General features: G+C 37.3%; 1 protein-coding gene across 8 annotated transcripts in view; it reads left to right on the plus strand.

Annotated features, from left to right (window-relative positions):
• Window positions 1-26,188, plus strand: part of arid3c (AT rich interactive domain 3C (BRIGHT-like)) — an 82,833-nt gene extending 56,645 nt beyond the window's left edge. For 7 of the 8 annotated variants that reach the window (XM_079606471.1, XM_079606470.1, XM_079606474.1 and 4 more), the window contains 5 exons: window positions 10,255-10,438; window positions 13,398-13,645; window positions 19,309-19,596; window positions 21,313-21,402; window positions 22,646-26,188. In XM_079606471.1, the coding sequence (XP_079462597.1) occupies window positions 10,255-10,438; window positions 13,398-13,645; window positions 19,309-19,596; window positions 21,313-21,402; window positions 22,646-22,818 (983 nt within the window). In that variant the 3' untranslated portion in view covers window positions 22,819-26,188. The remainder of the gene's footprint in view (window positions 1-10,254; window positions 10,439-13,397; window positions 13,646-19,308; window positions 19,597-21,312; window positions 21,403-22,645) is intronic. The other variant, XM_079606473.1, reaches the window with a different exon arrangement.
• The last annotated feature ends 1,002 nt before the right edge of the window (window positions 26,189-27,190 follow it).

Consider the following 27,190-nt stretch of genomic DNA (forward strand, 5'->3'; position numbering starts at 1 on the left):
TTGTCATTTAACTCTTGTCTCATCTGTTTGAATTTGTGATGACAGGAATGCAGGCCAGGTTTTATCGCGGTTCATGCTGTTGTTATTGCGCCATGGGCTAATCCATCTGAGACAGCCAACGAGGAGTCACCCAGTCTAGTGATGCCATCACATAAAAATGCCTGAATGCAGCGAAGTGAAGCTCTTCCCGTCAGCTCAGGCATGAGATCAAATATAATTAAATCTGCCTCTGCTGCCTGTTCTTATGCTTGATGTCTAAATCTGTATTGATCCGTATAGAACACCTAATGCACTCATCAAGGGTTCACTTACTTTAATACAGATTGGTAAAACAACTCTTTTTAATGCTCCTGGGGTATTTTAAACAAACTTTCATTTAACTATCAGTTCATGTTTTCTATGTTTGACACTTTAATCTTAAAAAACTAAATCTGCCCTATTGTTTTAGAATAAAGCTTTTTTATGTTATGGATCTGCCTATTATAAATGAATCTTTCAGCACATTATCCAGGTTACCTGCTGTACTTGTTTTACTGTTGTGTAGTCCATCAGGTCTCCATGGTGTTAAATGACCGAGTTTGCTGTTTTATCACACTGACAGCATGAATAGAATGGGAACTCCCATTTAACATTCTCCATATTACATTGTCACTCATTATGGTGATTTTGTGAACGACAGTTGGAGCTGTTTGTTAACTGAGATGAGACCATTGTGACAGAGATTCACGATACATGTTCAGTCAGTAGATGGGTATCTGGGGCTTATGAGGCTGAAGTATAGAAACAGATTGTGCCTCTGCAAATCTACACCTACCGCTCTAAACATAGATGTTACATATGGATATATGTTATTTTTGGCAATCAAAAAGTCAAAGTCACAGTAGTACTATGGGATATTTTGTCAGTGACTGTGGTTAAATTCATCATATCTGATTGTACACGTTGTTGTCATAGGTCCATTTTCCTTCGCTCGGAAGCTTCAAATTTCTGTGTGAGCTTCAACAGTGACCGGTGATAATTTGATAATCCTGAGTGTACTTCTTTGTACTAGAGCAAAATCGCTTGCTCCTGTGAAAATGTCAAATATGCTGCCCCCACTGAGATGGGTGTTCATAGCAGCACATCGTTAGTGGTTTTTCTTGTTTGAAATTTGGTAGGGATCATATTACAAGCGACATACTGCATATTATAAATGACATTTCAAGACATATTTGGATTGAATAAGATTAATGGCATGTTGCAATTTGAGACGATAACACAAACAGCTAATATCACATTACAGCTCTTATTAAAAGCTGCACTTGCTGAGAGTGTTTTCCCGACTTTCCTGAACTTCATGATCGCAGCTCTTTGACACGTTAACAACAGGTTTCCTGGCGAATACTATCTGTATTACTGACATTCTGTAATCCGGCAGGTTTTGTTGTGATTAAGATTTTGCCTTTTACTTTAGGTTTTTTGATTCCGCCTGGGGGTTCACAAATAATAGTACTAGTGATAATAGTAATGCAGGAAGTTGATTATATGGTGATAGAAATGTCTTAATAAATAAAAAACATAAATATATACAATATATTTTATATATAAATAAAATGTATATAAAAATGGACACTTGTATTAATTTAATTAAACATATTTTTTTCAAAATAGTAACATCTGTAGACATGCATGTCTAAAATTCATTATATTTATTGATATATTTGAATAACTAAAAATATCAGGGCGTACAATAAATAATTAAGGTCTTAAGGTTTCAGCTGATAAAAAGGATTTGAACCTCTGCTTTAGGGCTCTCTCTTTTTGTATTTGGCAATGGCCAGTGTAATGCTTTTGCCAACATTTAGTTATGCATTTTGGCTTCATGACTATTAAAATATTTGGTCAAATAATGTATGGTAACATTTCAATCTACTGCTTATTATTATTATTTATTGTAATAATGTTTTAATAATTGTAATGCCATTTTTATTTTACTATTATCACTAAAGGTTTTCAAAACTTGAGTTTTTTGTGCAACTTATTGCTAGATGTTCTTAAGGGAACATCTGTGTAAATTAATTTTGTTGTCGTCAGTTCTCTCTTACATTTACATATTAACTGAATGTCTGTAAAGCGATCAATAGCCTGATTTTTTTTGTGTGTTTGACATGAGCAAGACGAATGACCGCATGCAAACGATCCACCTGCCGTTATTTTGGTAGGTAAATTTTAGCAGTACAGTATAATAGAGGAAAGGTCAATGATCAGTGATACCAAGTTCATATTTAGATCTTTGACAAGTATTGGTTACTGTGCAATCTGAGCTTCAACCTAGCAAAGATTTCAGAATGCAAGTAGGACACGCGTCTTAAATGTATTTTGACGTGCAGTGTGAATAATGTCGTATTTGTTGTGCACATATCTAAAATGCAAGAATTTTGAGTTGTAACATTTATTAAAAACAGTTTCTGGTTCTAGCAAATCTTAAAGTGATAGTTCACACCAAAATGAAAAATCTATCATCATTTACCTTCATGTTGTTAGAGCTATCATAATTAAGAAAATTTAATTTAAGTAGTTCAAATTACCCTGAAAAGTAATCCAAATTAGTATATAATATTTGTCCCAAAATATGTCCCAGCCCAAATATAAATAAAAAAAGTAATGGTTCAGAAAGAAGAATCCTGAAAAAAAAATGTCAGTTTCCACAAAAATATTACGCGCCACAACATTGAGAATAAAAAAAAAAAGACTCCTGAAGAATCATGTAAGATGGAAATAACGATTGCTGAAAATCCAGCTTTGCCATCATAAGTTTAAATTGCATTCTGAAATTTAAATACAAAACATTTGAAATTGTAATAATATTTCACAATATTACTGTTTTTCTTGTTAGAGAGACTTTTGGATAGTTGCAAATGCAAAATGTTTCCAAAGCAAAAGATTTCCCTCCCAGAAAGAAGTTCCACGTCAGTTCAGTCACAGGATCAAGTAACAGCTTGACGATAGTAAGAAAATGAAAACTGTGGTTGAAATCTTCTCAGCTTCACTATGTGTCCGGAACACATTAAAAACGAATGCACGAAAGGTTCTCCCCCGCTGTGAGTGAATTCGTACCAGGACTGTTGTCCCCTGTAGGCCTGGCCTGAGACCAGAGGTCATTGGCCTTCCCAGTGTCCCCCGGACCTTGCCATCATCAATCATAACCTGTCAAATACGAATCGTTTGTCGCAAGCCCCTGTGTGTACTGAGATGGCCGTATCTTTTTTCACATCAAAATGGCTGCCTCTATTTCACAGCTCAACACAAACAGTCCTGTGTTTAACTCCGCTCATGGAAGAATGTAGATGATATTCCCTGCTCCCCCAGAGAGCTTTATATAGAGAGAAGTATTTATGACCAGCTGTTTAAGACCTGTAAATGAAACGTGTACTGCAAATTATACCTCTGTCAAAATGAAGATATCATGTGATTCCAGAAGTTTTCAGAAACAGACTCTTGTTTTATGGTGCTGCTATGAAACCCCTATTTGTTTGACACTAGCTCTACTGTGGTTGTCTCATTATATGAAGAGAAATGAGATTTAAACAACTGATGTAAATCACTTAATTGTATCCTTTTCTTTTAAGTTGCCTTGATGGCTTCTAAAGAATAAATACATCCATGGTGGAAGAGACTTGGAGTGATGGGCTCATTTACGACCCCTGATCTTTAAGCAATAGGAACAATGCGAGTGTTATTGCCCATTGTAAACTGATAAATTCCCACTTTGATTCATGATTCCCACAGGGAGGCAACAATAAATTGATCACATCTTAGGGCAGCATCAGCACTTTCTTTTGAATAAATCAATATTTGACGCTTTCATAATTACCTGAAATACTAATGAAGAGAATGAAAGGCCATCAGCGGCCTTGAAGAACAAGTCTTTTAGGGCGTTTTCACACTGGGCACGTTTGCTGCGGTCCGGGGCCAATTGTTCCCAGCGCCCCCCGCAGTGTTGGTCTGCTTTTACACTTGACTCAACTTGATTCTATTGAACCCTGGTGTATTTGCTTTCATCTTGCGTCATTACAAACATGTACTCCGCATAATAGAAAACAGAACATGGTCAATATATTTTGTTTGTTATTAATTTGGTGCTATTATACGCAGCAGAGTAAATGACACTTGGAGTAAATCCAAGTATTACTTTGCTGAATCTTTAGAGGAGACGGCGGATTGCCATTCAGTTGCTGCCCGATTGCACTCGCTATACGCGAATACACTGCAAGCTCACTCTCGCTCGTATCCAAGGTAAATCATCAACACCATCATCCCTTATACAGTATGTGTTTTATTGAACTAAATACATTGGCTAAAACGCATGCACAGGTTACTTGTGCAAACCCGAGTCCATGTTGCTTTCACATTCACGCGAATCGCGGCACAGTTCAAGAGCAACCGAACACAGACCACCTCCTTTAGGTAGCTCGGGTTCGGTACCTCGGTGCTCACCCGGGTCCGCATGACAGCTTTCACATTTGCAATTTTTCATGCGAACCGTGCCCCGTTTCAAACTGAACTGCCTGTGTGAAAGCACCCTCAGTTTCACTCGTATTTTCAGCTCTAATTTCCCTGGAAGGAAGTCAGGCTGATAACACTCTCAAAGCAGTGAAAGCACAACCCTGAAGTGTGTGGAAATGCCATTCTGCTTAGATAATCTAGAATGAAAATATACATTTTGATTCTTACTATTAACTACAATGGGCCAATTTTGTTTTTTTTGTTTTTTACACTTATACTCCATTTTTAACCTAGGTAGATTTTTATTATTATTCTTACTATAAGAAAATGGAAAGAATATAGGCAAAACTTTAATCGGCCTCTTAGCCTTTATAGACAGTGATGTGAAGTATGTTAACCCATACTCGTAATTTGTCCTCTGCATTTAACCCATCCAAGTTAGTGTACACACATTAGGAGCAGTGAGTAGTGAACACACACACACACTGCAAACCGTGAAGTGTTTCTTAAATGTCACTTTGGATAAAAGCATCTGCCAAATGAATAAATGTAATGTAAAGCAACCTGTTCATGAGAAACACATCATAGAGGACTTACTCAAGCTTGTTGGTCAGTGCAATTTGCCTGTTTTATACACCTGGATAAAGATTTTTTTTCTAGAGTTGTGTTTACAAATTAGCCCTTCATTTCATGCTTCGGAAGAGCATGCAATCGCAGACACGTTGTCCTTCCATTATCTGGCTGAAGTGAATGATGAAAACGCAGACTGCTGATGAAGGCAGCCACATAGATGATTGGCCCCAACACTGGCTTATTCCCTTCAGCACATTTTCAATTAAACCTTTTTAGCCAGTGAGCAATTAACAGTAGGCAGCTATGTGAGCTCGGCAAAACGTGTTTCTCTGCACTCCATAATCACTCATTGTCATAATGATGCATGAGCAGATCAAATTGTTAGGGATGACAAAAGCTTGTACTGGCCTTTATTCACTGCATCTTATTCAGGGGACCAGAGGAGATGAATACATCACCTCGGAAATCGAGCGCTCGTAAATCTTGTTTTAAAGACGCTTATCCAGGTTTAGATTCAGTCCAAAGGTGGCTTTTGTATAGACAGGTTTTATTTATTGCTCTAGCCTTATTTCGTTTGGCCTTTTGTGCATGGGAATAAATAATTATTTGTGCATTATTGTGTTTGGTTACACTTTATTTTAACGTGTCATTGTTACAGTGTAATTATATATTTAAGTACTGAATAATAATAATTAACTACATGTACTTACTATAGGGTTAGGGTAGGATTAGGGTTTGGTTGAGGGTTAGTTGCATGTAGTTATGCATAATTTACTGTTATTACTAAGTATATGTAACACATGTAACAAGGACACTGTTACCTTGTGTTTTAACTCCGTACATATATACACATAGTAGTGGCCAAAAGTGATGACCGACGGGGATATTACCCTACAAGTTCAATTAAACCATCAAAATATAAGGTGTGTGTTAAATTGGGATGAAGAACACACTAAACTTGGTTGAGGTTTTAAACAGGCAAACTAAGCTTATCATGAAATCTGGGTTTTATTCTACTAAATTAATAAAAATGGGTCATAGGCTACTTTAGTTTAGGGTCCAATTCTCACTATTAACTACGACATTTGCCTCAAACTCCTAATTACTTCTTATTAATAGTTAGTAAGGTGGTTCTTAAGTTTAGGTATTGGTAGGATTAAGGGATAAAGAATATGGTCATGCAGGATTAATATGTGCTTTATAAGTACTAATAAACTAACAGTCTCACCCCAAAACGTCACATACTGACGGGTCTTAACCATACGTCAACATACGACGAAAAGGGTACCCCTATAACGTCCATGTGTGACGATTCGGGTATGGTTGGGTTTAGGTATGCGTTAGGGTACCGCTAGGAGGCGCTGCTGGTGCGCTTATGTCTGCGTCTCATACTGACGTTATAGGGGTACCCTTTTCGTCGTATGTTGACGTATGGTCAAGACCCGTCAGTATATGACGTTTTGGGGTGAGACCGGGTTGAATAAACAGCCAATATCCTAGTCATATGCAAGCTTATAACCAACTAGTTAATTGTGAGAATTGGCCTTTGGACCCTAAACTAAAGTGTTACCAAAAAATGGAAATAAAGAATGTATATGTATGTGTGTGTGTATATATATAGTATACTAGAGATGCACTGATTTATCGTCCAATAATTGGCCGATAAAAGCAATTATTTTCAAAATCAGCCATTAAAAACAGCCGATGATCAGGGCCGATAATATCCTGTCAATCAAAAGGGGGTGGAAAAAACGTGTCAGACTGCAACTCATACTGTGTGTGAAGAAAATGTAGTGTTGAATTTAGTTAACAGCACAATAATGCATTAACAGTTAAAAAACAACAACAACATAAAATAGGCTCTATTTGACCCGTAGGTCAAGCCAGTTTTGCCAGGTCCCCATTTTTTCCCTTGACCAAACATTATTTGTAGGGCGTCTCCTATCGAATAATCACGAAGAGCTTTGTGCTTTGTTACTTGTGATAAGAAACAAATTCTCGGCTTTCAAATTCTGTCCATTTTCTCACAAAATTCAATCAATAAATGCCATTTTGACACTCAATGTGACGTAACGGATCGCTGTAGCCGTCTCAGTTCAAGCGGCAGCACGAGTCATCTCTTCCACTTTAATACAAGTTAAAGCATGAAAAAACATGTTTGAACATCAAAAGATATGTTGATACAGTACAACTTACCGAAACGGCGCGAGAACGGTGGCGTGATCACGTCCGCGAGGGGCTGCTGGCTTATACTTTTATTTGTTTATTAAAATCTTTAAATGTTCGCTTATGATGGTTGTGATGGTTATTGTGTTAGAAATCACATTTTCAATCTTCACAAACAGATCCTCCATACTCGCTTGCAGTGCGAGATGAAACTGGAGGTTCCTTACAATTGCACATATCATGATCCCACACTTTGGAAGTTCATTTAAATGAGTGATTTTAAAATAGCTCACTTCTTTGACTGGCCCAGTGCTAAACATTCTCCATTTGACCTGTCTCGCGGTGCATTGAAGTAATTCTGCAGACATTCAAATCCAGCAAACGAGCAATAGCTTATCTAATGTCAATTGACCAGATTTAGCCATTTTGATACTATCCTCATTGGTTGCAGAGGACAGCTCTTTCCTCTTGGCCATTTTCACTAAAACCCACACAATAATGTCTAATGATATAGTGAACGCCAGCCACAGTGATTGATTGAATTATAGGGAGGGAATAATGAGTACAAACAAAATTTGTCTGCACAATTCTGCATGTTTCATTGTGTTATCACAAATGAAACAATTGAAAGCAGAAGAGCGTATATTAGTTTTACACTCTTAGCACAACTATGCAATAAGCTTAAAAAAGCATTAATACATTGTAATATGTTTGAATAAAGGCAAAAGACATACATTTTTACATTTTTATGTGTATATACAAAATGTCACTTGCAAAAAGTTGAGTCGACGTCGACTAGTCACTGACGTCATTCATAAAAACACGAGATGGGACTGCTTTGCAACATGCCACAATTTGCAATTTATTAGCAGAAAATGATACAGATGCTGACAGACAGCTCATTATATGTTGGAACTTAACGGTAACAATGCAACAATAACTCCCTTTTTAGAGCAAAAAAAAAATGCATTGATGCATTATGTTGGCATAACAATGCCATTTACACAAGATAGGCTGTAAGCTTACTCACTGTCACAGTCCTGCTCATTCACAGTTTTTACTTTCCGATCATGGTTTGCATGTTTAGTAAAGTTTCTAAGTGACCGTTCGCCAAGACCTGCTCCCTTTAGTTACTGTTGCTATGTCCGACGCAGTGAAATATACATCGCGGAGCAGAGAGGACACTGACTTGGAGCAAGTTACTTTTGATATTAAACAAAGTCTCAACTTTCATATTTGGTCATTTTATAAAGAAATTTAAACAATAAATACCGTTTTGTGGCTCTTTAATGTGTCTGACAGATCGCTGTAGAGCCTCAGTTAAAGCTGCTCATGAACTGATCATCTCTTCCTTCTATTAATTTATAGCATCAAATAAGCATGAATGAACATAAGGAGCAATGATTGTTGTTTTAACCGTGGAAAGGCATCAGTATACTCCATTTTTCAAGTTCAAATCCTCCAACGTTAATCTACTAACTCTCCTGACTGCTTTGTCGGACAGAAATGGCGGATGGCGGATTATGATTTATCAGATCGCCTGTCAATCAAACTCCCTGCAAAGGGTCAATTGACTGCTGTCGAGATGATTTGCATTCCTCACCTAACGTTAGCGGATGCCTTTTCAGATGAGTGTGCATTGCACCTGTACTTTTGTTGTACTTCAGGACAGACTTACTTTGCAAGTGACATTTTTACAAGCTTCATCTTTAGTGAAGTATTTCCACACACTTGATGGTGACAATCATAGTGTCACGTGATCAACGCGACTAGTCGGCGTCAAGCTTAGTCGACGTCGACTAATCAACTGGTCGGTTCAACCCCTACTTGCAACAGATAAAGGGATATAGTGGATATAGATAGTGTTCTGTGCCAAGATTAATATTATTTCAATTAATTATTGTTATATGTCATATTCTATTAATATTCATACATTTCTGTGTGACTTTAAAGACCTTTTCTTTATTTTTTCTGTACAATAGAAAATGTTGGTATTGTGTTGAATCCTTATTAGAAGGACTTCTGCTCTAAACAATTATTTATTTATTTTTTTCAAATCAAGACCCTTGATACTTACTTTTACTTCAGTGACTTGTGTGGTCAGTTTGAGGAGAAGTTAGAAACATCAATCGATTTGTTTTAGACATTTGTGCTACTTTAGATCTAATGCCAGCATTGTCTCAGAGAGAAGGCAGATAAATCTTTAGTTTTAATAGTGTCTCTTAGTTCACATGCCAGAGAGGCAAAATGAAGCCGTAATTACAAGTCTTAATTGATGTGTTTTTACCTTGATAGACCATAGCTCTGCTCTCCTTGCTCTTTTCAGACTGTGGCTTGGCTTGCTGTTGTTTGCTCTATATTTCTCTGCGTATTGATTGCTATTATGGCAAATCCAATGGGCACAATAGAACTCTATCAGCAAAATACAGGTTAATTATCTTGAGGTCAGGCGGTCTCAGATGCACACAAAGGGCTTATCCTCTTCACACATTACAACCTAACATTAAATCGTGAGCACAAATTATCACCAAGGTTTTTTTTTTCATTCAGCAAATGAACTGGCAATTGGAAGGAGAGCAGTGTTAAAGCATCGACATCTGAGAGTTTAGATGTTTGGCAACTTTTGTTCTTTTTAAAAAAAAGCCATTTGCTCTTTATTGTCAAAATGATTATCTCCGGGGCTTTATGGTACTTTTTAAATCATGGTAAATTTTTTTTTTTTAGTTGATTATATGGTGTGAAATATTTTTTACTAATTGAGATTGCACTCGTTATATACACATATAAACACACTCGTTCTACAAATAAGAAGCCATGGAAGCCAGAATCTTTCTTTCCACTGGTGGTGAAACAGTGCAGACCTTTGACTGAAGGCAAAAAGTGATATTTTTGCTAAGTGGAGTGGGAAGCTGTCGGACGTTTTACTTATGCCTGACTGATTGGCCTTATAAGCGGCCGAGAGGCTCGTCAATGAGCTTGAGTTAATGGCATTGATTGTGGATATTGTGCTTTTTTCCCCGGCTCCTGCAGGGACTCCAGTGAATCGGATTCCTATCATGGCGAAGCAGGTGTTGGATCTCTACACTCTCTACAAGCTTGTCACCGAAAAAGGCGGCTTAGTGGAAGTCATCAATAAGAAAATATGGCGCGAGATTACCAAAGGCCTAAACCTCCCTACCTCCATCACCAGCGCGGCTTTCACCCTCCGAACACAGTGAGTGAGATAACTTCAGACGAGAACAACTTGTTGATAACTGCCAGTTGATTCTTGTCTATCTTGTCCAATTTAATTATCTGCTTTTAAAAAAGAGAGAGTGAAGACGGTGTATTTTACAGTGTTTGGTAAAAGTAAGAAAGAGGTTTTTACAAAGATGTCGCCTACATTTGTTCAGCAAAATTGAGATCCATCAAGTAAACAATGATGCTGTGTAAGCATTGCACTTTCTTGAATCAGCACAATGTGAGTTTATTAAAGACTAGGGCTCGCTATTTAACTTCAAATGCGGCTTTCATGGTGGAAGAATCTAAAAACACAAAACATTTTCCATGTTTAAAAATATGTCAGACTCCGAAGTCAAGAATGCATACTGTGTGAACAACCCACACCCCTGTGTGAAGAAGACACATTGACACACTTGATTGCAAAATGGATTATTGTAGACAATATATTGATTTCTAAAGCTGCTTTTTGTTTATCCAATGGTTTCCTCATCTAACACAATATATAACACAAATGTATTTAAACTATATTCATTTTGGGGAGTTTCTAGATATATTGATACACACTACCATTCAAAAATCTGGGGAATGTAAGATGTATTAATGCTTCTGAAAGAAGTATCTTATGTTCACTAAGCCTGCATTTATTTCAATATAGTAAAAACAGTAATATTGTTAAATATTATTACAATTTAAAATAACCATTTTCTCTGATAAAATGTATTTAAAATGTAATTTGTTCCTGTGGTGGCAAAGCTACATTTTCAGCATCATTCTTCAGTTTCACATGATCCTTTAGGAAACATGTCTATTATGCTGATTGGGTGTTTAAGAAACATTTATTTTTTCTTATAAATGTTGAAAACAGTTATGCTGCTTAATATTTTTGTGGAAAAACGTTTTCAGAGGAAGAAAAAAAGAACAGCATTTATTAGAATCTGTGGAACAAAGTATTTACTGTCATTTTTTTATTAATTTAATGTATCCTTGCTAAATAAAAGTATTAATTTCTTCTTAAAAATATCTTATTGACCCCAAACTTTTGAATAGTAGTCTATATGAGTATTGTATTTAATTTGATTACATTTTTAGACACCAATAAAGAGTTAAACTTTTCCCAAAGTTTACATTTAAATTAATTTGACTTTTGACTCAATTTACACTTTAATAAAACATCATGTTGTCGTATGCGTGTAGGAAATATAGTACTAGTTCTGTTTCTACTTTCTATGTAAATCCTTGACCTGCTTGAGGAACACATGAACTTGTTTGAGCATGTCCACTCTCAGCACTGTCATTTAACACAATTACATTACGCTCAATTACATCCAGTAGACCTGTAGGCTGTCATAAGAAGACACACAATCATTATTCAGTTGATCATGAGCCTATTTAAAAAATGCTCTTCATGTAGTCGACCGTTGAACCAACATCTCTCATCTAGGTCATGTAAATAGAGGAATGCAGGAAATCTAGATTTCACAGCACTGTTGAGAGCAAGAATGTGCACTCACTCACTACATTATGGTGTAATCCCCCCCCCCCCCCCCTTTATTTTCAAAAATGTAAATGACAGTAAATATATAATAGGGTGACTATTAAAACAATAGATATACTGTTCGAAATGAAGACAGAACTGTTCTGTTTCTGTCAGCTGTTAGTGGAACATACAGTTAATGTGATGAACTACACCTTTGGTCACTCTGCTAATACACCTGTGCATAGCAGTGGGAACATATTTGATCAGGGGGGTCCTGGGGCTTTATGTTGCGGGGTAGTGCCACGGTGGGGGATTTAAAATAAAATCCTAATAGTAAACCGGCCAAATAACACTCACAGATGAACATATAAATGAGGACAGAGTTTTATGAGATTGCTTGGAACTCATGATTAAATAAATGTTAAAAAACACTGTATATTTCACTACTCGGCGGCAGCACAAAATCATGCATCTTACCTTTTGATACTCAAATGTTGTTTGGTGCTTAGGAGTAATGCAGATGAATTCTTTAATCAAGACCTCTATATTAAGTTTTCCAATGATATCTGGGTGAACATGCATAAGTGTAAGATGAGTTCTGCTCTGTAACTATAACCTGCAGATTCCGATTTTTTTAAAATAATAACCAGTAAAATAACACTGGTTAGTTTTCATTGTAAAAATTAAATACAGATTAATGCTTACAATGAGTTACACAAGATATTCAGTCAAGAGCAGAGAGTGAATTTTTATTTATTTATTATTATTAACATGACAGACAGCAGCAGGAATATTAGGCTGCTGTCGCTTTAAGAGTTTATGCACAGATCCAATATACTGTTACACATCATCCGTTATCTTTCTCAACTAATTATGTTTCAAAACTGCAAAACAAAAATACAAGCACTATTTAATTGGAGCAAGTGAGTGAGAGGAGATGTGTGTGTATGTCACTTTGTCGTCGGAGAGAAGAGAGCGAGAATGCGCAGCTGACGTTATTGCCTGTGCCGCTGGCAACAAAATGGACCAGCTCAGAATCGGTAAGATGTGAGACTGACTGGCCGGTCACCGGTCGAGGCCAATCATGCGGAAAAACGTCAGATTCCGGTCCCTGGCCTGTCGATCGGTGCATCTAATACAATGACGTTCATATATTTTTCAATGTGATTTAGGCGTCCAAAACACTCTTTATTAGAGGTGGTAATCTTTAGGCATCTCGTGATCCGTTTCCAAAATTATTACTGATCTAATTTTTTTTATTATTATTATTATTAGTTTACCGACTTTAAATCTTAAATGTATTTGTCCACGATTACCCTTGTAATTCAACCTTTTCGACACAGACATTCACATAGTGCCATCGCGCATCTGCGGTTAAATTCTCCCACCACTACTGTTTATTAGCTGTTGTATCATTGTGATTAGGTTGTACATCACAGAACGCGTTTCATGTTCTGTCTTTTGTTCTCTACAGGTATATGAAGTACCTCTATCCTTATGAATGTGAAAAGCGGGGACTGAGCTCTCCCGGGGAGCTTCAGGCAGCTATCGACAGCAATCGTCGTGAAGGGCGGAGACAGAGTTATGGCTCCACCCTCTTCAACTACTCGCCTGTGGGCACCCCCACACTGCTGTCTTCCCCCAAACTCCAGATGCCCCACATCAGCATGCCCAGCATGCCCAACGGCGGGCACATGACTCAGACCTCTGTTATCAAGAATGGTATGTGTTTGTGCTTGTATTTCCGTTTTGCACAGCATACTTCTGTTACTACTTAAAAGTTTTTTTTCTGTTCAAATACTTTAATATTAAGATTACATTTTATGTATTTTTAACAAAACAGCTGAACATACATTATTTTCCTCCCTTGCACAATAATTATTTGCTGTGTCAATAAAATAATACAAAGTAATAAAAAAAAATTATTGAATTATGTATAATCTAACCATTATAAAAAGTAATAGTATTATATTAATTGTGGATTTTTCAAAAGAAAGAGAAAGAAAAATGGTATTCCTCATCAGGAAATTGAATGTTATTGCAGACCATCTAAATTACAACCTAGACCCTCCAAAGGAGAAGTCATCTCTCTTACACAATAACAGTGCCACTTCTTACTCACGCTTATTCCACGCTGTGGCTTGAATGGTCATCAGAGCAGACAGGAAACAGCTTGCAGGACTTCCTCTTGCCCACTCTGCCAGTTTCCGCATCACACCAGCAGGAGCAATGAAACACAAAGAGACATGGGCTACTTCATGATTCAGTGATGTGCCCATATGGAAAAGGACAAGTCACGCAACTCTTTGAGGATCAAAGACCCTTACAAATCTGATAGTATTTATAGTGTTTACAAAGCAGCTTTAAATAGATCTCAGTGCTTACTGCATGACTTGAGTCATACTCATACTTCCCTGTCGGGATGTTATTTCTAAATCTTAATGTGTAGAATAAAAAGCTCTATTCAGATTGAGCAACTTCATTTCCAGTTGCAAAACCGTTTTACATTAAAAAAAATAATTATAGAATCAGTTTTAAAGTATTAGGTTTATAGTATCAAAATTAATGTCAGATATCCCTTTAGAACCTGAAGCTAAAATAGGTGATTTTCTGATTTGACTATAAAATTCTAAAACAATGTGCTATCTTCTTTTTCTGAAAAAAAGATGGCTTTCAATAAATTACAGTTATTGGCCATTACCGTGTGTGGTGAGTTTGTAAATAGAATTTGAATAGAAAAAAATAAAAATAAACGTGAATACTTCTGGAGGGAAAATCACGAACGAAAGAAACGAACACTTTAAAGTTGAAAAATGAACTATAATACATATATTCAAGTCTTTTTTGTGACACTGGGTTGCACAGTTTTCATTTAGGAGACTTTTTTTTCATACACGCACACATATACAAATGCATACATACATATACACATACTCGTGCACACACCACATGCTAAGATGCGTGAAAGAGTAATGGCCATCCGCCTCCCAAGTTTCATCAAAAATCATCCCAATCGCCTCTTCTGCTGTCTACCACTTCATTCACCATGTTTTTGTTCATTTCTTTTATTATTTTATGCAATCCAAAACACTCTAATCTTCCAAACTTCGTATCTCTCTGTTCAAATCCTTCCTTCCCGCTCTGCCAGAAAGCTGCTGTCATGTGAGCAGAAAATCACATGTTGTCTGCTGTCAGGGGCAATTTCAATTGTTTTGATAGTGCAAACGGTTGAAGAGTTACGGTAAAATGAATACAGCTTGCTGGTATGTGTCGGCGACGACACAGCCAGTTTAAAAGGGTTCAATATAAAAATAATAAAATGCACTACCATACAAAATAAAACAGTTGGGGTCAGTAACATTCACGGGTGTAAAGATATTCAAAACGAACCAAAAAAACGAGATACACCTCCCACCGTACGCACCCCGTGCAGTAATGCCTTAGCAGACTAACATCTACCTGTGAAATAATGGTAATTGTTTAAAGGAGTTGCTACTTTCCCCCAGATTTACAGTGGGGGGGGGAAACAATTATTTGATCCCCTGCTGATTTTGTAAGTTCGCCTACTTACAAAGACATGAAGGGTCTATATTTTTTATGGTAGGTTTATTTTAACGGATAAAGACAGAATATCATTATCAACCAAAAAATCCAGAAAAAACACATTATAAAGGTTATACATTTATTTGCATTTTAGTGAATGAAATAAGAATTTGATCACCAAGCAAAACATGCCTTAGTACTTGATGGAGAAACCTTTGTTGGCAAGCACAGAGGTAAGACGTTTCTTGTAGTTGGTCACCAGGTTTGCACACATCTCAGGAGGGATTTTGGTCCACTCCTCTTTACAGATACTCTCAAAATCCTTAAGGTTTCTTTGTCGCTTGGCAACTCAATGTTTCAGCTCCCTCCACAGATTTCCTATAGGATTACGGTCTGGAGACTCCAAGACCTTAATGTGCTTCTTCTTGAGCCACTCCTTTGTTGCCTTGGCGGTTGGGGTGGAACGGTATGTATTCGTATTGAACCGAATCGGTACGGGTGTCACGGTTCGGTGCATGAATTTACACGGAGAATACACGGTATAAAAATAAATAAAACTCGCGTGCAAATTAATTAATGTAATGCGGAACTACTTTTAGATACGCGGGTTATTTAGGCACACCTAATCTGTAGCCCTGCCTCCGCAGTGAGCCTCCGCTGACCGCGCGCGCGCGCGCCTCCACAAATGGACGAGGCATTTATACTTCGCGCTCGCCGGTGTACTATTCTTTGAAACGACAGGGTGCGACTCGGTGTCCTCTCTAGCCATCAGGAATCAGCGGTGAGATGTAAGGTACACTCGTTAATGTTTATTTTAGTACAACAACACGTTAGTACACCAAAACCACACTACAAAAGAATCGTGTAAAGCAGTAAACCAGATTAATCCTTGTGACATTAGAAAAAAAAATGGACATGAGAACGTAACCTACAACTAAATTAACGTTATCTTACATCATTTCTAAACATTTTTATTTAGTTTTGTGAACCTTTTTATTAAACATGGCCATTTATTTTTATTTAAAGGGCTTATGTCTGCTATTGTAGGCTCATTCTGTTAAAGGGGTCATGACATGAGAAACCAAATTTGCCTTGATCTTTTGGTATATAAGAGGTCTTTGTACCATTAAAACGTCCTGCAAGTTTCATAGCTTAAGACGTCCTCCCCATTATAAACGAATCATTTATTTAATCAAGCTCTAAATACAGCTCGTTCTGGATCCATGGTAAGAAGTGACGTCACGGTACGAAGTGACGTACCAGCGTTTGCATATAGACCGCCTCCAGCACAAGACAACTACGCTTAAAGCGCAAGACAACTACGCTCACTTCGTATCGTTGTCGCGCCCGCGCGCCGCGCGCCTCACAAGTGTTCAGTCGACGGACAAGCGAGTGGGTCTGTGTACAGGGAAATTACGACGCCGCAGATGTGCTGTTCCTGGCTGTGGACAAACTACATCTTTGAATACGCTGCGAAAGATCCAGTTGTCAGGGAAAAATGGATGCACTTTATTTTTTGCGGACGTCTCAGTCACGGCAGTGTTAGTTTAAGCGTTTGTTCTATACATTTTAAGGATGACTGTTTTGAGCTTTGCCAGAAAACTGTTGCTCAAAGATAAGTCCGTGCCGTCTATTCTGGGCTCAACAACGACGACGCAAACTGTAAGTAATGTATTTAAAACTTTAAACTACTTTTTAAATACGCTGAAAGATCCAGACGTCAGGGAAAAATGGATGCACTTTATTTTTTGCGGACGTCCCAGTCACGGCAGTGTTCTATACATTTGAAGGATGACTGTTTTGAGGAAAAAATCCTAATATGATGCTTGGCTTTGCCAGAAAACTGTTGCTCAAAGATAAGTCCGTGCCGACTATGGGCTCAATAACGACGACGCAAACTTACTTTTTACCATGGCTAATAAACACATTCGTATAAGAGAATCTTGAAAATATGTCGCCTGTCTAGAACGTTAGGCCTACATGTGATAGAAAATTAAAAATGTTGCCTTTATCAATGCTGCATCTTCAAAGATGGCCTGTCTGTGCATGCATTTTTGTCCGTGGTACACCCTATCATTTCATTGGAATTAGTTAAATAATGTTAAACTGTTAGCAAATGAAGCTATAGGATAATTATGCAACAATAATCCGTTTTCAAGTGTCTCGGGTTAATTTTTTTTTATTAATTCAAAATAGTTTCACTTTCCATGTGGACACGGGCTGATCCAGTCTTCGTTGTTGTGGTGATGGTTAATTTTCCTCTGATTCCGGCTCAAACATAATAAGGTTTTATCATTGCAAGAGCCATCGCTTCGCATGCATCACCCGCTATTAAACAGTTACGCCGAATCCGCACAGGTTCTGGCTGGGGGCGTTAATAATTGATGCATAGGCACTGACGTTAGCCAATCATAACAGTGGGCGTTAACACTGAACTCTTAAAGGGGAAACACCCCCAAAACAGACTGTTTGAATCAGAGGATGAGAAACAGGGTGGGAAAAGGTCATAAATCACTACATTTTAAAAGTTTTTTGTAAAAAAAACTATAGTAATACTATAATTGCACCTAAGGGAACATAATAATAAAATAAAAAAAACCATGTCATGACCCCTTTAATGTAAGCAACTAATACCATGACTTCTGTGTACCGGTCCACCCCTACTTGGCGATATGTTTTGGGTTATTGTCATGCTGGAGGACCCATCCACGACCCATCTTCAGTGTTCTGGCTGAAGGAAGGAGGTTCTCGTCCAAGATTTGATGGTAAATTGGCCCCGTCCATCGGCCCCTCAATACAGTAAAGTCTTAGCAGAGAAACAGCCCCAGAGCGTAATGTTTCCACCTCCATGCTTGACTGTAGGGATGGTGTTCTTGGGGTCATAGTCGAGTTGAGTTGATGCCAAAGAGCTCATTTTTTGTCTCATCTGACCACAGCACTTCCTCCCAAGACTTCTCTGAATCATTAGATCTTTATTGGAAAACTTCAGACGGGCTTCTGCATGTGCCCTCTTGAGCAGGAGGACCTTGCGGATGCTGTAGGATTTCAATCCATTGCAGCGTAGTGCGTTACTAATGGTTTGGGACTTTGGTCCCAACTGCCTTGAGATCATTAACAAACTCCTCTCTTGTAGTTCTGGCCTGATCCCTCACCTTTCTCTTGATCATCCTTACCTCATGAGGCAAGATCTTGCATGGAGTTACAGACCGAGGGCGATTGCTTTTTCATTTCGTATTTCTTCCATTTCTGAATAATCACACCAACAAAAGTCTCCTTCTCACCGAGCTTCTTGCTGATGGTCTTGTAGCCCATTCCAGCCTTGTGCAGGTCTACAATCTTGTCCCTGACGTCCTTTGATAGCTCTTTGGTCTTGCCCATGGTGGTGGAGAGGTTGGAATGGAAGATACAGATTCTGAGGACAGGTGTCCACTGACATTAGGACATCAGGAGTACTTTCTTAAAGTGACAGGACTAATCTGTGTTTCACATTGGCACATAACCAATCGGTGGGAGGCAGAATTCTGAGTGGTTGATAGGGGATCAAATACAAATCGATCTAATGCTAGTCAACTTACAACCTTTATATAATGTGTTTTTCTGGATGTTTTGTTTAATATTCTGTCTCTATACATCAAAATAAACCTACCATAAAAAGTATAGACCCGTAATTTCTTTGTAAGTGGGCGAACTTACACAATCAGCAGGGGATCAAAAAATTATTTCCCCCACTAGGTGGTCCACTATTTTTGGTTTGCTGTTAAAGTGTTTCGCCACCTGAAAATATTTGAGAAGTACTTTTAGTTGCATATACAAAGACTTCATGATGCTATCTTGCCCCACAGAGGACTCAATGCTGTCCAGCTGCCTGACTAACAGGGTGGGCATCCCTGTGTCTTTGGCCAGCCACCACAGTGCGGCCCAGGCTGCAGCGGCTCAGGCTGCCGCTGCAGCAGCTGTACAGGCGGCCGCGTTGGAGCAGCTACGGGAGAAGCTGGAGTCTGGAGAGCCACCGGAGAAGAAAGTGATGCTCATGGCAGAGGAGCAGCAGAGGATAATGCAGCATGCATTGCAGCAGAATCTGTTCGCCATGGCAACCCAGCTACCCATGAACATCAAACTGAACAACAGAGGTGGGTGCAAGGAATGCAAAGATGGTTCTCACATATTTTTGTCCTGTATGTTTTTACAAAAAATCTCTTTATTTTTATTTAGTGTCAAAACAAGTAAGACGCAAACTTGTGTGTAAATATAATATAAATGGCAGTAAAGTGAAGTGTTTCCCTAGAGTGACCCATAAAATCCTGTGGACTGAGTCAATAGTGAGACGAGAGAGGGCATTATGGGTCAAATAATGTAGATTAGGGCAGAGGAGTTTATTTACTCTAGACTGAGTAAGGATCACAAATAACCAACAGCAGCTGGAAAAGCCCTTGGGTTTGACTGCCACACATAGCATGACGAAACATGAACCTTTCAATTTTCCCTTACCAAACTGAGGTAGTTAATGAATAACACTTTATTGGTGAATAATTTATGAATGACAAATTTTTATTTTATTTATTTATGGCACTAAGATAAGGGTCACCTATGAGAGAGGATTGAGGCATTCTCAAAACAATACTGAAGGAATTTATGACAAACATTTTATTTATGAATAATTGTTTATGAATGACACATTTTATTTTGTTTCATGACACTATGATAAGGTGTCTCTTGTGTCAAAGAGAATGATAAGAGTTTGAGACTTTCTCTAAAAACAAACATCTATTTAATTAGGTGTGAATAAATGGTAAAACTTAACTGATGAAGAAAAGTGATTTCTGTCGGGCCGTTTGTCTGATGTTAATGATTTCAGTGCACCTTCATCACTTAATGACAGTGTGTCATGATTGCAGGCTGGTCATGATGAGTAATGTTTTGTTGTCTTCTACGTGACTGTTACTCTTATACCCCCCACAAAACCAAGAGCCGTTATATGGTGGGACAATGTAGCATAGTTCTGTAATGCTGAGCAGGACTTTCACACAGAAATACTATGCAATTTCAAGATTATATTAAATGTTATTTTGTGTAACCTGCACACAAGTATTCAAAGTAATGACAGAGTAAAAACTGAAAGTCCTGACAGATGCTAACTTTTTGGAAATAGGAATCCCCATGTGTGATTTATCCCTTTTTTGACTCAAAAAATGAATCTAATGGTCTGCTATTTAAAGGGAATAGTTCATACAAAAATGAAAATTATGTCATTTACTCAACCACATGTTGTTTCAAACCCATAAGACTTTAGTTCATCTTCAGAGCACAGATGCTCTATATTTTTCTTTCTCTCCACTGATAGTCTATTCACTTAATGCGTCAAACCGTTTGTAAAGAGATTGTAAAATAAATCCATGTGAATCGGTCGGCTTAATCCAAGAATTATGTAGAGAAATTACTCTAAGATTTTAATTAAGTATCTTTATTTGTGTTTTGATGGTGAACAAAAATCTTATGACTTTGGAACGAGGGTGAGTAAATGTTGTGAGTGTTCATTTTAGGGAGAATCATCCTTTTAATATATTTCTCTTGAATACTTTGTGTGTAATGTTTGATCGCAGTGAAGAAATGTTTATGGCACAGACATTCTGTGCAGTTCCCTATCTAGAGAAGTGAAAGCCCCATCTTTTTGACAGTTATCACCTCCCTCCCCCCCCTTAAACTCTTTTAATAAACCCCTCCTTATCCTGTCACTCATGAGTTATCACCGATAGTTGGTGGCACGCTTCTCTTGCTTCTTGTGTTCCTTTTATAAATGCTCATATTGAGTTTTTCTCTTCCTCGCTCTCTGGCTCCTCTCTTGACAGATGATAGACAAGAGACTGCATTGAACCTGTCTACCAACGGCATTAGCAGCATCAACATGTCAATAGAAATAAATGGGGTTGTCTACACAGGTAAATAGAGCGCCGTTTGCTGATGTAATTGCAGGCAGGAAATTCAATAAGTTATAGCAGCACCCCCTCGCTTAGTCCTCCACACAATTTGATGTCTTTGCTATAAAATCCATCGTAATGAAGTGGCAAGTCCAATAGAGTTAAAAAAGTTAAATATCTTAAAATTGGGCCTGGGCGCCAGGAGGTCGATGGAGCTTATTGTCTTTCGTGCCCGAGAGAAAGGCCCTCCGCCTTAGCTAGATACAGTGCTTGTGCCTGATGTGCGAGAGACAGTAATTACCAGAAGATGGCTCATAAGCTTGCTGGGAAACAGTTCAGGAGATCAAGTTGAAGTGGAATCCTTTTTTTTCACTGAAGGTTTGTTCCCTGTAATGATGTACAGCCCTTGAACATACAGATAAATAAAAAAAATTGGGCTAAAAATGTAACCAATTAACATGTAAAAATTATAATGTATATATTTTTTAATCCTGCTGTCGTGGTGCATAACACTGACCAAAGATGTGACGTTTACATAGGCCTGTGTGAACAGCACGTTAGTCTACTTCGGACAGATTGACAAACTCAGTTAGAAAAGCAGAATGCCAGTGACAAGTTTATGTTCAGAGGCATAAAAATCATATATTGAACCCGCTTTTTATAATGTCTATTCCATAATTTACTTGCCTGCCATAATAATATCTAAAATTATCTTAGTTTGCTCTCAGAACATATTGATATATGCAATTAAGTGATCAATTTGATTTACATAGCATAAATTCATGTAGCATACCATGTCATTTATTTAAATAAAGTGTTTCATTAATTGTTCTCATCTCTTTTCAATATCTTAGCTTTTCTTTAGTGAGCATCTGCAAAAAAAATTTCATTTGGATTTAAACAAAAAATTAGATACTTCAATATACATAGTATTGTGCTAATTAAAAAAAAAAATACCCACAAAAATATAGAAACAGATTGAGCAAGGGGGTGTTGTCCTTTCAGAATGATAGACCACAAACAAATAAAATGTTTTATATGAATGTTTTTTCAGTTATACATGTAGTTTCTATTATTGCATGAATTATTAGTAATAATTTATAATATCTATCACATAATGATAAATATATTTTTTAATGCATTTTAAAAACAATAACACATTGATCCAGTAAGTTGACTGCTGATGTTGTGTTGTGTAAGGGTGGTTTTGGTGTTTATATTCCTTGAATCTAACTAGAACTAAATATTTGTCTGCTGACTCCAGGGGTCTTGTTTGCCCGTAAGCCAGCCATTGGTTTCATGCCAGGCAGCCAGCGAGTCCATCACCAACACAGCTCTCAGGGAAAGAGCAGCAGCCCAGGGCTCAGCACCCAGATGCAGCCGTCCTCCTCTTCCTCCTCCACCGCCTCCTCACACGGACCAGCCACCTCCCCTTGAGCCCACGACACCGCTCTCACTCAACTCTCCCCCGACGTCAGATAAGGCAGGGTCTTTAGGTCATACTGTTGGGCCAGTTTTTTCTGTCTCCTTCAATGTACAATGTACACTTTTTACTGTTTTTCTAACCCTCCCCCTGCAATCAGGACAAGGAGTGTCCATCACCGAAAAAAACTTCCATTAAAATTCAAGGCTGAGCACCTACAGCTGATAGCCGCACATTTGAAATGTGTTACATTTACATATGCAGCAAGTTGCAGCTTGTAATTTTGTTCTTCTGAGGACGTGTTATTCATTGTGGAGTGACTAAAACGTATTGCGTGACAATGCCATGAACACAAGGAGCGGTGTGACGCTCGAGGGGATGGGATGTTCCTCAGACTGAGCGCTGGCCTGCTTGAATGTTGCATCAAAGCAAGATTCTTCACTTTCCTACACAGACCCTTCATTCTTGGCACAGGAGTCCTTCATCTTTACTCGTTGCATTCTTGAATTAAACAGCAAGAGCTATTATCAGCTATTACCAAAGAGAATAAGAGCAACCTATTAGATTAATGCCGTTTTATCACAACCATCACACATATCAAATGCCATTGCAAACTATCAGAAAAAAATCAAAAAAGCAATGGAAAGTCATCATAATGAATTCAATCAAGCTGAAATATGAATATCTTGATTTTAAGCAAAGCACATCCCATTTAACTTGAATACAAATTGTCAGGGAGAAAAGTGATTTACTGTATCACTGCTTAAATTTATGTTAGGAAAGAAAAAACATAATTGTATCCATCTACACCATCTGTAAAAGACAGAGAATCATGAATGCTTTGGCGTATGTGGAAGATCAGCCATGTATAGCTTGATATTGAAGAAAGCAGACAGGATTAAGTCTACTTTATTCTCTCATGACTGGTTTTGGCCTGTGGCCGTGGCGAAATATATTCTATTGATTAGTGAGTTATTTGGGGAACACTTGTCGACAATGTTTAATGATTTTCCACCACCTCAGCTTGGGTTTTACAGCAAAGTGTTTTAAGTGTTCATTAAATGGTTTAGTAGACGGGAAAACGGGTCACACTGGTTAATACAGGTTTTAGAAGTCGGGGGTCGAACGATATTGTGACGTGTGACTGTGAGCTGAACGTTGATCATAAACAAATGTTTGAGTACTTAAACCAGAAAAGAGAGGCTCTTGAGAAGATGATGATGTGCCGTGAACAGGCTGAATGCGGCTCATCTTAGGCATCAGTTCATGAGGTGGGATCTCTGTTGTGAATAGAATCCAATTTTCATCAAGTTTTCAACAATGCACTTGCATTTGAGAGTTCACCTCTCGTCCTTTATTCCGTTCTCTCTTTTTTTTTGCTCACACTTTTTTTAAATTTCTTTTTCTTCTCTTTTCTGTTGATAAGGAAATGGGAGGATTTTATTGTGTCATTTTATTTAGAGCTCAGTAGACAATTTCAAGTTGTATTTATTATTACTTTTATTCTCTTCCTTTCATGTTTAATCTTGGGCTGTTTCAGTGCTTTTAGCAACATCACATTTATTTAAAGAAAAAAAGTCATATTACAGCCTAATACCTCACAAATCCTGCAAACCTGTACACAGATAATAGATTATGAAAACAAGATATACCTCATTTATTTCATTTCTATTATTTTTATTGTGAAGCCACTTGAAAATTGATGTTTTTTTTTTTTCAACAAATCACTGGATTTTTTTTCTTTTCTATTTTGTATTGTTTTACCAAAGAAGGGAAATATATAATGAACACACATCTACCTCATTTGTTATAGACTGTGCCAACAACATATTCACAGCAGCCAGTTTTTAATCATAGCCTTTCTGGTCCAAATTCGCTTTTGCCTGCGTGGATTGTGCTGCAAAACCAGAGGCTGGACCACACTGGGCTCAACACAGCGTCATTTGCTTTGCTTGTCCGTTTATGTCAGTGGCATTTTTTACGCACGGAGGGAAATAAAAATACCAGAAGGATTCTATTTTACGTATACAACTGCTCAAATCGATTCAATATTGATCTGATCGAGGTTCTTCTTTATAGTATGAATAGATGTTTGAATTAGATTTGAAAACATTTTATTAAAAAAATATCTTAAGTTAAGCTGCAACTTTAGCATTTAATTAAGTGTTTTAGCTCACGGTTTGCAGCAGTTCCATTGATGCCAGTGTTTTGAGTCATCGTTTCTGTTCACAACATAATGTGGCTTTAAAAAATATATAACCTAATCTAAATCAAAACTAACTAACTAAAAAATTTTTTAAAAAAAATCCCATTATTTTCTTTCACACTCTCTTTATTTGAATGTGGAGACATGCTCAGAACATGACTTATTTTTACAAATACCAAAGATGTGACAATGTTGTTGGGTTGACAATTTCCAACAAATACTGTCATTCCAAACTTTTAATCTCAAACAGCAGAGAAATGGTTTCATTTGATCCTGCTGCAGCAAAACTTGATTTTATCCACTTGGATCAAAATGTTCTCTAACAAAAAAAGCCAAGCTGTATATTCAATTAGTCTCAGTGCACAAATGGCAATCTAAGAATGTAATAGCAGTTTCCAGACTTTTAGCACAACGATTAATGAAAACCTGACCATCATTTTGTTGTTGTATAGGTGCAAGGATTAATGGAAATATATAGTCTATATTTATGTGGAATTACAGAGGGCACAATCAATGCACAATTGTCTGATTCCTGTTGTTCGATGTAATTTACCTCTTGATCAGCGTATGAAGAGACTGCTCTTATTTCTAGAGCAAATCCTGGACGAACTCTGGAGTGCTTGCTGACTGTGAAGCAAAAACATGAATCAGAGTGATTCCATAACCAAAGCTTTTACGAAACCACGCTCACAGGCTTACTGATGACGAGCATTTGTTCATAAAATGACTATCATTTTAATAAAGGTTAAGAAAAAATTATTCACTCATGTGCTTAAAGAATAACATGTTGTTTACCTTGTTTAGCTATGTCAACGATGCTATGCTGGTAGATTTTAGATCCTATTATACGCTGTGTATGAAGCTTATTTTCCTTTTATTCACTTTGGATAAATCCAGTGCATTATGGGAAAGCTGGATTGTGGTGCTCAGGGGTTAAAAAAAAAGAAGAAAAAAAACTGGTGAAAGATTTTTTTTGTTTTGTTTGTTTGTTTTGCCATTGACTTGTAGCATAATTAGAAATAAAGTACTGCTTTCCACTTTAATGTCCAGTTGAGTTTTTCTTATAATTGGTGTAATTATTAGTCTTATTGGAAAAAAAAGTCTAATATTTGTTTAATATTTAATATCGGTCTTACGTTTTTTTAGAAGGAAACAAAGCTGAACATAAAAACGCAGGAGGAAACACCGGATGCCTATTTTCACTGCCGTTCAAAAGTCTGGAGTCAGAAAAGATTGTTTTTTAAAGTCTCTTATGCTAACAAAGGCTGCATTTATTTGATAAAAAAAAATACAGTCAAATCAGTAATATTGTGAAATATTATTACAATTAAAAAATAACTATTGTCTTTGCATATATTTTAAAATGTATTTATTCCTGTGATGCAAAGCTGAATTTTCAGCATCATTACTCGTCTTCTTCAGTGTCACATGATCCTATAGAAATTATTCTAATATGCTGATTTGCTGCTCAAAAAACATTTCTTATTATCAATGTTGAAAACTGCTGTTAGGTTTTCTTGATTCTTTTATGAATAAAGTTCAAAACAACGGCAGTTTGAAATATTTTTGTAATATTATGAATGTCTTTACTGAATGTCTATTGATCAATTTAATTTGTCCTCGCTGAATAAAAATATTCATTTCTTTTAAAAGAATCCTACTGAGCCCAAACTTTTAAACAGTACTGATGTTGGCAGATACTTTTATCTAAAGCTAATGTCAAATGATTTTAACATGAACTTGACAAAATCCACACTTTTAAGATTAAGTTTAAGATTGGAATCCTAATGATAGCTTACTTAATAGTTGATCAGCCCATGTTTACTGACAAATCATTGTGTTAAAAAGTTGTCCACACAAAAGGCAAAATGAGCAACAAGTGTTTATTAATCGACAAGATGTATATAGCGCAAGACGGCCTTCAATCTCATTATCTTCATATTAAAACATAATGAGATTGAGTGGAAACAGCAGATGGTCCTGAATTTAAAAGAACAGCTGCTCTGCATTATAGAGCGAATATCAGCAATTCGTTTCCACAGTAACCACAAAGAACCAATGGAAAAAGGCCGGGACAGAAAAAAAAGTTGACTCGGCTGGACAAAGGTCAAAATCCCGCACTGCAAACGCAGGCAATTAAACTAATGATGCCAGGGGTGTGTGCAGCATTAAGCAGCTAA

Source organism: Phoxinus phoxinus (genome assembly GCF_949152265.1).
Source record: "Phoxinus phoxinus genome assembly, chromosome: 3".
Classification (NCBI taxonomy): Eukaryota; Metazoa; Chordata; class Actinopteri; order Cypriniformes; family Leuciscidae; genus Phoxinus; species Phoxinus phoxinus.